The following is an 11212-nucleotide window of genomic DNA, read 5'->3' on the forward strand; positions in this document are numbered from 1 at the left end:
GTCTTTATATTTGTGTGTTAACCTATTGTTTTGCCTTGAGAGCTTCATCCTCAAGTCTGAATGTCTAGTACTTTGAACAGGGAAATGAAAGGGCTTAGTATATTTTATGAAATCTTTGAACCAACTCAGTAACTTTGTTAAATCACTGCAATTGAAATAGAATTCAGATGTTTTTCACCAAGCCAGATGAATTCTGCTGTCACTAGACTGATTTCCCTACTGAGTAACAAGTCAAATTTGTAAATGAATCTCCTAAGAACGCTTGGAGAAGCAGATATATTGGCGAGTGGCTCCAGTGAGCTCCTGGAACCCTGTAAGGAAAGGGCTGGCCCAGTTGCTTTGTCTGAAACTTCAGTGCTCAGCAAGCAGTTATCCCCACCCTCTCTTCTCTTGCTGCTGCTGAGGGCTAGGGGAGACTCACTTATACTTCTTATAGATGGATGGAGTGTGCCAAGGCAATTCAAGAGAGAGGGCCTCCATCATGCCGGCGACATGCCTCACGTGGATGGCGCTGCAGCCCCTGTGCCCACCAGGCCCATCTCCTTTCAGTACCCGGGTGAGTTTTCCTCTGTTCTAACTAACAAGGTATGTCAATAATAACATTAAATATTGTTTTCTTTCTATCTGTTTGCTTCCTTCATACCTTAAAAAATTAGGATGGTTAACCTGTTACATTTCAGTCTTCAAAACAGTGATGACATTGAAGGAAAAGTGGTCATTATACCCCTCCGTCCTGTCTGGCCCACTTTCTCTCCCCATCTCTTCTGCAGGCTCCCCCTTCCCTCACCAGCGTGTGGAAGTAGTTCTGGCCTTGGCCAGTGGACAGGTCCTTTTCTCTCCTTGGACCAAAGCATTGAAGCCTCGTACACATTCTTTCTCACGTAAAACCACCTACTAGTAAAACCATCCTCCCCCAAAGCTGTGCAAAGCCTCTTGTAGGCAGTGTGAAGTCACCGTACTCGGAAACAGGAGGAATTGCTGACAGAAGAAAGATTGTGAGAGGGTTGATTTTGCTGAGTCCAGCGTAAATCACTGGAAAACATCCATTCAGGATGGCTTGTTCAAGAGCTTTTTCTGTGCCAGGCACTTTCCCGGGGGCTGGGCATCCTGCAATCAGCCCCTGCTTTGTGGAGCATCTCAGAGTAGGGTGGGGGGGGGTGGGTTGTGGAGGAGGGGGTGGTCAGCAAGCCATCACCAAGGAGCCCCAGTCTATTCAATAGGGATGGTGGCAGCCATCTGGAGGAGATGGTAATAGAAATAACAGAGTAAGAGAAACCAACTGAGGAGATAGGTGTTCTGCCTCTGAGAGGTTCTAGATAGTATAATAAGGTCTTCTAAAATGAGTATTCAAAAGTGTGGCTGCACCATTCAGGAGTGACCCACCTCCCCCAGGAACAAGCAGAAGATTGCCTTTCTGCCCATGGAAGTGAGTACTGGCTGCCTCTGGTAGTCAGGTTCACGGCCAGGATCAAGGACCAGACAAGCCTGTATTGTCTTCCGTGGGTGATATGGAACCAGGGCCCAGCACAGAGATTCAGAGTACTCTGATGAACTAGAGAATTTGTCTGTTTCTCCACACTGTTGGGGGCGGGGGGTGGGGGCGGTTCAGAGATGAGGTTTTTCAGCCAGGGCTGGAGGAGAAAAGTCCGCATAAGCATCAATGGGATTGGAAGATAATTCAACCACGAGGCACAGGGACTTGTGCTGTGGGCTCTCAGGAGTCAGCAAATGAAGCCTGGGCCACGCCCAGAAGGAACAGAAAGTAGACACATACCATTGTGGACAAGGCGGGCACTGGAGAGGGGGCACTGGGGACTCTAGGCCGGGGGCTCACCTGGTAGGAGGGGAGTTTCCGGGGAGAGATGGGGAGGGAGCACGCCCAGCTGGGGAGACTGTGGGAGCAAAGGCGGGGACGAGAAGAGCAGCTGGAGTCAGGTGACGGTGAACGTGCTGGGAGGGGGTTTGTGGAGGTCGGATGTGCAAGTGATGGTGATGGTGGAGGAAGTCAGTCCAGTAGGAAAAGATCGCTTGTCGGGGCCTCGGCTGCCATGGTCTGGACTCTACCGGAGCGGAGACAGTGCTCAGTGTGTCCCTCCCTTCTCCTTGGGAGGTGACTGGTGCTAAGCAAGCATACTGGCTTGAAGGCTGAGAGACTGGTGTCAGGGAGTGCAGACTGTGGTGTTGGTGCTCTGGGTGAAGGGTGGTCAGGACCCTCACTGCAGTAGCAGGACGAGGAGAGGTGGGAGCCTGAAGCCCTGGAGGTTGGTGGATAGAGCACAGAGTGAGCTCGGCAAAGGAAGCCAGCGTTGTGGGATTGCCACGTGCAGATGGCAGGGAACCGCCCCGTAGAAGCATCGGTGTGAGGCCAGAAAGGGACAGGAGAAAACATGGGGGATGATGGGGACAGAGGCAACCCCAAACCCCAGGGAGGGATCTGCCTGGAGGGGATGGAGTGACGGCCAGGTGGCCTGAGCGGGGAGGGGAGGGTGGTTGGTGGTTTTGTCTTGCTCTGGGCAGGAGACTCTTGTACCCCTGTGGAAGTAGGGTGGGGGTAGTGACCAGAATGCTGTGGGAGTAAATGGGGATGAATGATCGGGTCAGAATGCTAAGGATCTGGCGGGCTCAGAACCAGATGCAGAGGCAGAAATACAGGGCTCCCTCGGCGAGGAAGGAGGGAATGGGGACACAGTTGAGAGGTGGGCGGGGCACGCTGCCAGGTTTGGGGCTGAGGGCTTGGAAGCGGCTGACAATGGCACCATCTCCCTGGGGCTTGGCAAGACCCCTGCGTACCCATCCTGCGTTTGTCTGAAAAATCTGCTGCCGGAAGCTATTCGTTATTTTCTGTCCCATTAGGTGTCAACCAGAAATCGCTTGGAGAACAGAAGGAAGAAGAAAAACTCCGAGAACAGCAGGCCAGGGAACGAAGGCAGGGAGACGAGCAGAGGCAGAGCAAGTGGCAGGAAACTCTGCAGAGGGAGCGACGACAACTCGAAAAGCTGGATCAGGAGAGGGTAGTGATGCTGGTGGGAGAGGGAGCCCCCTGGGTCTCCAAGTCCTAGGAGGAGCAGGGACGCGAACCAGCCCTGGGCGGCCTGAGGAGAGCTGTGGAGCACACAGGCCTTCTGGCTCAGGGTAGCAGGGCCAGCCCAGTCCCATGCATACTCATCTGGGCCTCGCAACAGGCTCATGAATGAGGAGGACCTTGTTTTGCGGTTGATTTTCTCATCGTAAATGAGGTTAAAAAAAGAGCCTCTTGCTTCAGGGCTCCCCTGTCCTCTTTTCTTTGATGTGCTCCTGGCCCTTAGGCTGGTCCCAGACAGATTACTCAGGCCACTTCACTTGTGCCCCTTTGATGGTAGCAGTGACTTCAATTAAAAAACAGTTCTGTGGCATGCGGGTTGTAGGTAAAGGATCAGGATTACATTACTGTGTGTTTCTCAACCCTTATTAGTTCTAAAAGATGTATAGTTCCTATTCTGGTACCCATCTGTTTCAGAGGCTAATTGAACAATCATTGAAGTTGGAAATGGAAAAAGAATACGAATCAAGTGTTCAGGAAATGAAAGACAAATCTAAATCTGTTAGTGGTGAAAATCCTTTAGAGAAATACATGAAAATCATGCAACAGAATCCAGACGAGGACACCACGGATAAGGTGCTGATCCTGTGGACGGGCGTCTGTGGGTGGGGAGTGCTGAGGGCTTCTGTGGTGTACTCGAAAACCTCGTGGTAAAGATCTGCCATCTCTACTGGAGACAAAGGGAAAAGCATAGAAAATCTGAAGGTCACATAGAGCTCCAGCCTTCTCAATATCTGACACTCCTGACAAATCATGGGTTTTGTTTGAGTAAAAGATGGAGGAAGTTTTGATTTGTCGAAGTTTGTAAAAGTTGGGATATCTTATTATTTTCAGAACAAGAGATAAATAAAATGAAAGCTCTATGATTGAATAATGAATGAGTTAGTCCTGAGACAGTAACACTTTGTCTAAGTCTAATGTACTATGTTGAGAATACCTTCCAGGTAGCTTATTCTGATGTGCTTGCTGAATGTCATGTTTAAAAGTCACTGCTTTTATAGACTCAGTTACTTATATATTTCAAAAACAGTTCTTAGAGAAATCATAAAGTTTTAAATAAAATGAATATACATCTAATTGCAAAATTCCTCTCCCCCGCCTCCTCGTTGTGTCAGAGTTCCAAAAAGGTGGTCCGAGAGAGCTCACAGTTGGACACGCTGCCGTCTAGTGACACTAAGGACAAAAGGTATGGTGTCCCCATTTATCATATTGCTGGTTCATTCTCAGCCAGGGAAGTGTTCAGATATTTGAGTCTGCCTGTAACTGAATCAGTCAAAATGACTGACTTCAAAAAAAAAAAAAATCTATTGCATTTTATTAACCTGTCAAATTACTGATAAAAATCATGAGCAAGGGCAGAAACCCCACAGGAAAGGAATGAGAACATGATAGAGATCACAGAATAAACTTGAAAAGAATATAACAGATTAAAAAAATTTTGTCTTTCCCTAATTTAGTTTTGCGGCCTTTTCTCACGAGGAACCAGATGACATTTGGTAATCATGTTGGCTGCCCAGCTTCTTACTCCAATATCATAACTAACGGCCTGTGAGTTCTCTGTAATGAGACAGACTGCTTAATAAAAATCATGTGCAATCCAGTGTGATTTTTTTTCCTAGGTTCTATTTGCTACTATAGTGTATAAATGAAAAATAATTTGGTCAAGTGACACCTCCTTAGGGTTTCTCATTCTTGGGCCTTTCATTACACTGAAATGAGCTATTTTTTCCTCCATTTTTGTCTTAGGTTATGTCTTCTTGAGAACTTATCTTATTGGTCAAGTTCTAGGCCTCCCTTTTCGAACTTTCAGTTGTGTCCCTTCCTCTTAAGTATTGAGCTCCCTCCTGTCAAATAGGAGGCCATCTTCCCTGGCATTCTCCTTATTGTTTGTCCCTGAAAATACAAACACATGTTTTTCTATTCTAGAGTTTCAGTGCTAACCAGTGGTCACCCAGAGCATAACACAGGCAGGGTCTGTCTACTCTGTCTTTCCAGTGAAACCCTAGAGGATTCCTTCCCCTTTACATATTCAGATTGGGCTAGTTGTCTTTGCTGGTGATGCTTGTTTGGCCATTAAGTTCCATACTAAAACGGGGAGGAGATTTGGGGGTGTTTATTATTCCTTAGGCTTCTAACGATCAAACTACTGCACAATTGCACTCATTTCACATGCTAGCAAGGTCATTCTCAAAATCCTCCAAGCTAGGCTTCAACAGTACGTGAACCAAGAACTTCCAGATGTGCAAGCTGGATTTAGAAAAGGCAGAAAAGAACCAGAGATCAAATTGCCCCAGCATCCGTTGGATCATAGAAAAAGCAAGAGAATTCCAGAAAAACATTCTGGAAAAAAAAAGCAAGAGAATTCCAGAAATACTTCTGCTTCATCTGCTTCTACTTCAGCCTTTGACTGTGTGGATCACAACAAACTGTGGAAAATTCTTAAAGAGATGGGAATACCAGAATACCTTACATGCCTCCTGAAGACTCTGTATGCAGGTCAAGAAGCAACAGTTAGAACCAGACATGGAACAACAGACTGCTTCAGAATCAGGGAATGGAGCACGTCAAGGCTGTATATTGTCACCCAGCTTATTTAACTTATATGCAGAGTACATGATGTGAAATGCCAGGGTGGATGAATCACAAGATGGAATCAAGATTGTAAGGAGAAATATCAGTAACCTCTGATGTGCAGATGATACCACTCTTATGGCTTAGAAAGCAAAGAGGAACTAAAGAGACTCATAATGAAGGTAAAAGAGGAGAGTGAAAAGCTGGCTGAAAACTCAACATTCAGAAGACTAAGATCGTGGCATCTGGTCCCATCACTTCATGGCAAATAGATGGGGAGATAATGGAAACAGTGACAGACTTTATTTTCTTGGGCTCCATAATCACTGCAAATGGTGACTGCAGCCATGAAATTAAAAGACACTTGTTCCTTGGAAGAAAAGCTATGACCCACCTAGACAGCATATTAAAAAGCAGAGATATTACTTTGCCAACAAAGGTCCGTCTAGTCCAAGCTATGGTTTTTCCAGTAGTCATGTATGGATGTGAGAGTTGGAGTTGTTGGATTGAGTTATTGGAGTTTTTTATATATTTTGAATATTATCCCCTTATTAGAAACATGGTTTGTAAATATGTCTTCCATTATATAGATTACCATTTCATTTTGTTGATGATTTTCTTTGCTGTGCAAAAGGTGTTTGATTTCTCACTTGTTTTTCTTTCTGGTGTGAAATCAGAGTCCTCATCAAAACCAGTGTTTACCCTGTATGTTTTCTTCTAGGAGTTTTACGGTTTCAGGTCTTATGTCTTCAGGTCTTGAATCCATTTGGAGTTGATTTTCGTGTGTGAGGTGAGATAGGGGTCAGGTTCCGTTCTTTTGCATATGCCTATACAGTTTTCCCAACACCACTTATTGATGAGACTGTTCTTTCCCTCTTACATAGTCTTGGCTCCTTTGTTGGAAATCAGTTGACCATATATACATAGGTTTATTTCTGGGCTCCATATTCTGTTCTTTTGATCTATGTGTGTGTTTTTATGCCAGTACCGTACTGTTTTGATTACTGTACTTTGTAATATAGGTGCTTTTATATTGGTTGCATAAATATTTATAAATGTTACATGTGTTGCTGAACTGACCTCTATATCATTACATTATGACCTCCTTTGTGTATTGTTAGTCTCTGGCTTAAAGTTTACTTTGTATGATAAAAGTATAGTACCTCTGCTTTCTTTTGGCTTCTATTTGCATAGAATTTTTCCCTCTGTTTGCTTTTTAAAATTTTTTTTTCAATATTACTGTTTTTATTTGTCTCATTTATGGATGTTCTTTTATTGTGGTGGCAGCGAAGGGGGGATAAAGGGAAACTTTCTTCATGTGTGCACAAAGTGTGATACTGACGGAGGGTGATGGTGACAATTGCTCAACGTCCTTGGGCTGGCTGAGGCTGACCTACGGTGAAACTTGGAAGTGAACTCCAGTCCCCGGAATCAGCCAAGCATGGGTCAGGAGGTGTGATGAGGAGGGAGGAATCTGTCCCCTACCCGGCAGTCATACGCCATCCAGGGACACTCAGAAATAATCTTGCCGGCTTCTCAGTCAGCCCCAAGTGGAGAAATGTGCACCAGGAAGATTGGGACCAGCAACAAGTATCTGCCCGGCCATCCAGATGCATCCTGCTTATGAGTTGCCAGCTGTCTTCTCCCTTCATTTTCAATCTGGTTTGTCCTTAAAGCTAAAATGAGTCTCTTGTGGGCAGCATTATTTATGGGTCTTTTTTTGTTGTTTTTTTTAAATTCATTTGTCTGTTTTTTTTAATTGAAGTAAAGTTATTGTACAATGTTATGTTAGTTTCAAGTGTACAGAAAAGTGATTCAATTCATTCTGTTTTTCAGTCCATTTAAAGTAATTTTTGATAGGTATGTTAACTTTTGGCATTTTGTTAATTTTTTTATTTTGTATTCATTTGTTTTTTTCTTGTGTTCTTTGTGATTTGATGGTTTTCTGTTACGTTATGCGTATATTTATCTTTTGTGTATCTTCTATAGCTTTTCACTTTGCTGTTACCCTGGGGATTACATAAAACATATTTATAACAGTTTAACCTGATAACAACTTAAGTTTGAACATAGACAAAGGCTGTACATTTATAAACTACTTCTTCCCATTTTGTATTTGATGTCACAGTTTATATCTTTTTACATCATGTATCCACTGACAAATTATAGTTATTTTCAATCCGTTTGTCTTTTAATTCTTCTGCTAGAGTTTCAAGGGATTTACCTACCACCATTACAAAATTAGAGTATTTTGACTTTATATTTACCAGTGAGTTTTGTACTTTTATAGGTTTTCTGTCACTAATTAGCATCTTTTCATTTTAGCTTGAAGAACTTTTTTTAACATTTCTTGTAAGACTGTGCTGGTGGTGATGAACTCCCTTTAGCTTTTGCTTGTTGGGAAATCTCTCTCAACTTTAGTTGTGAGGCACAGCTTAACTGGGCATAGTATCCTTGCTTGGAAGTTTTTCTCTTTGAACAGTTTGAATACATCATTTCAGTATCCTCTGGCTTGCACAGTTTCTGCCCATAGTCTTCCAGGTATTCCCTTATATGTACCAACTTGTTTTTCTCTTGGTGTTTTTCAGACTCTTTCCTAGTCTGTAGCTTTTGATGATTCAAAATTAATGTATCTCGGGGACTTCTCTGGAAGTCCAGAGGTTAAGACTCCATGCTTCCACTGCAGGTTCAGTCCCTGGTCAGCCAAACAAACAAAATATTGTGTTTCAGTGTGTATCTCTCTTTGGATTCTTTTTTTTTTTTTTTTTTTTGGAGCGCTATGGACTTTGTGGATCTGAATATTTCTTTCCCCATATTAGGGAAGTTTTCAGCTATTATTTGTTTCAATAAATTTTCTGCCCCTTTCTTGTCTCCTTCATTGACCTCTATAATGTATATAGTTGGTTTACCTTATCGTGTCCTGTAAGTCCCTTAAATTATCTTAATTCTTTTTCATTTTTTTCCTATTTGCTCCTCTAACTGGATAAATTCCAGTGACTGTCTTCAAATTTGCTTACCCATTTGTTTAGTCTGCTGTTGAACCCATCTGTTGAATTTTTCAGTTATTCTTCAACTATGTGATTTGTTTGGTGCTTTTAGACATACTATTTGAAATTCTCACTTTGTTCATGCATTGTTATCCTAATCTCGGTGAGCATCTACATGACTGTTACTTTGAACTCTCAGGTGAGTCACTTATTTACATTTCATTAAAATCTATTTCTGGAGTTTTATTCGTTTGGAATATAGTATATTTTTTTCTTCATTTTCTTTGTCTGTGTTGGTTTCCGTACATTGGATAAAACAGTCACCTCTCCCAGTCTCAACAGAGTGGTCTCTGTGGGAGATGAACTTTGTCATTCAGCCCAGCCCAAGCTTTTGGTTGCTTCTCAAACCTTCATGATAGTCCAAGCTACCTTCTTTGTTCTTGGTGCTTCTTAGTGGCTGAGGGTGTTGTCAGGACTGGTCAGTGTGGCAGTGGGGAAGATCACAGTCAGCACGTAGATGCAGGCTGATTGGGAAACTGACCTCTCAGATGGCAGCTGGGAAAGTGAGCAGTTAGGTCCGGTCCTGGGAGCTAGTGGTTTTTGCCTGCTCCCTCTGCACTTGGCCTGGGTGCATAGCTGCAGGGGTACTCGTACTCCAGTGCCTGGTAAGAACTGCTGCTACATCCTGTAGGCCTTGTGAATGCCAGTCCTGGTGGCTGTCAGAGCCGGATAGCCTTCAGATCTGTCCCCTGGGTGGCAGGTGCCGATGCTGCAACACAGATCAGTGTACCAGCTCCTCCCTGGAGACATGGGTGATTGGAGCAGGCAGAGCATGGGTGCAGTGGTTTCTTGGTCCCTGGGGAGGATGGCCGTGCCCTGTGTGCTAAATTAGAAGCCTGACTTTAGGCAGCCTTTTAATATGTGTAAATAGACCCTTTTCAGGGAAAGACTTGGGAGTTGGTGAGTCCTCTCGAGCTGGGTAAGAACTGGCTGTGACAGCCATGTGGGTTTCTTGGACACCACAAAACACCTTAAAACAAGGTGTTTGGGGCATGGTCTTTTCTGTAGGTGAGTCATAAAAAGGGGAGGTGCTAGATGTGGGGTCCGAACCCTTTGCTCCTCAAGGTGAATTGTGGAGGTGGGAGTGCCCACCAGATTGTGTGGTGGTGTGCCAGAGTTAGGGTTTCTGGTAAGTCTTATGTCTGAGCCTTTCCTGTCCATTTCAATGTGGGTGTTTTCTGCTCAATGTGTAAGAGTAGCCCAGCTAGTTTTTTCTTTTAGAACAACCTGCTTGGTGTGCAGTGGCCTGTGCCGTGTGTCCATGGGAGGAGGGGGAGTTCAGGAGGCTCCTATGTCATGGTCTTAGTCCTAAACCCTCAGATAACTTTTAACACTTCCTAGTATTACTTCGCCCCCCCCCCCCGCCCCCATCTTCAAAGCCCTTGTCTAAATCATTTATTGTGTTTCAGTTTTCTAGCTTGGGGTTTGTTCGCTTCATTTCTTTTTTTTTTTTCCTCTGTCAGTCAACTTAAATTCTAAACAGTATTCTTATTACTCCAGATGAGGTTAGGGTCTGTTTCAAGAGCAATAAGTCTTCTCTTTATGCAGCACAGCAGGTGGTCACATCATCCCCCATGCGAGTGAATACAGCCTGCCAAATGTGACACGCTCCCCTGCACGCTGCCTACTCCTGCCTCCCCAAGACCCCCCAAATGGAGTCTGTTCAAATCCTCCCCAGGTGGGTAAGTATATAGACAGCAAACAGGAAGATGGAGGGGCGGTTGAGAAAAAGTGTTTTTTTTTTTTTTACCAAACCCGACTGACCTCTCTTTGTATTTTTTTTCCTCAAAACTTTCTGTTGTTTTACTCATCCTAACACTCACTTTGAAAAGGTTAGCTTAAGTAAAATCTGTAATTTTTCACACACTGCCAAGAACAAAGTAACCCTGCACTGGCTAGCAGCAGGTGTCACCATTTAGGACAAGACGGTACTCACAAAGTGCATTGCCGCCTCTAGATCTTGAAATGGGCAGACCTCCTTCTACTGTGCTTTGCTTTATTGCATGTCACAGATACTAAGATTTTTATAATTTAAAGGTCTGTGGCAACCCGAACAAATCTGTTGGTGCTGTTTTTCCAACAGCATTTGCCCATTTTGTGTCTGTGTCACATTTTGGTAATTCTAACAGTATTTAAAAGACGCTTATTCCTTGGAAGGAAAGTTATGACCAACCTAGATAGCATATTCAAAAGCAGAGACATTACTTTGCCAACAAAAGTCTGTCTAGTCAAGGCTATGGTTTTTCCTGTGGTCATGTATGGATGTGAGAGTTGGACTGTGAAGAAAGCTGAGCGCCGAAGAATCGATGCTTTTGAACTGTGGTGTTGGAGAAGACTCTTGAGAGTCCCTTGGACTGCAAGGAGATCCAACCAGTGCATTCTGAAGGAGATCAGCCCTGGGATTTCTTTGGAAGGAATGATGCTGAAGCTGAAACTCCAGTACTTTGGCCACCTCATGAGAAGAGTTGACTAATTGGAAAAGATTCTGATGCTGGGAGGAATTGGGGGCAAGAGG

The 11212-nt window shown here is 44.0% G+C and overlaps 1 protein-coding gene across 6 annotated transcripts in view; it reads left to right on the forward strand.

Moving 5' to 3' along the window:
* The window catches only part of OFD1 (OFD1, centriole and centriolar satellite protein), a 60441-nt gene extending 55761 nt beyond the window's left edge, over nt 1–4680 (forward strand). For all 6 annotated transcript variants that reach the window (XM_027535031.1, XM_027535027.1, XM_027535029.1 and 3 more), the window contains 5 exons: nt 437–556; nt 2854–3011; nt 3497–3655; nt 4195–4265; nt 4537–4680. In XM_027535031.1, coding sequence (XP_027390832.1) covers nt 437–556; nt 2854–3011; nt 3497–3655; nt 4195–4265; nt 4537–4579 — 551 coding nt within the window. In that variant the 3' untranslated portion in view covers nt 4580–4680. The remainder of the gene's footprint in view (nt 1–436; nt 557–2853; nt 3012–3496; nt 3656–4194; nt 4266–4536) is intronic.
* The last annotated feature ends 6532 nt before the right edge of the window (nt 4681–11212 follow it).

The sequence above is a fragment of the Bos indicus x Bos taurus genome, chromosome X (genome assembly GCF_003369695.1).
Source record: "Bos indicus x Bos taurus breed Angus x Brahman F1 hybrid chromosome X, Bos_hybrid_MaternalHap_v2.0, whole genome shotgun sequence".
NCBI lineage: Eukaryota > Metazoa > Chordata > Mammalia > Artiodactyla > Bovidae > Bos > Bos indicus x Bos taurus.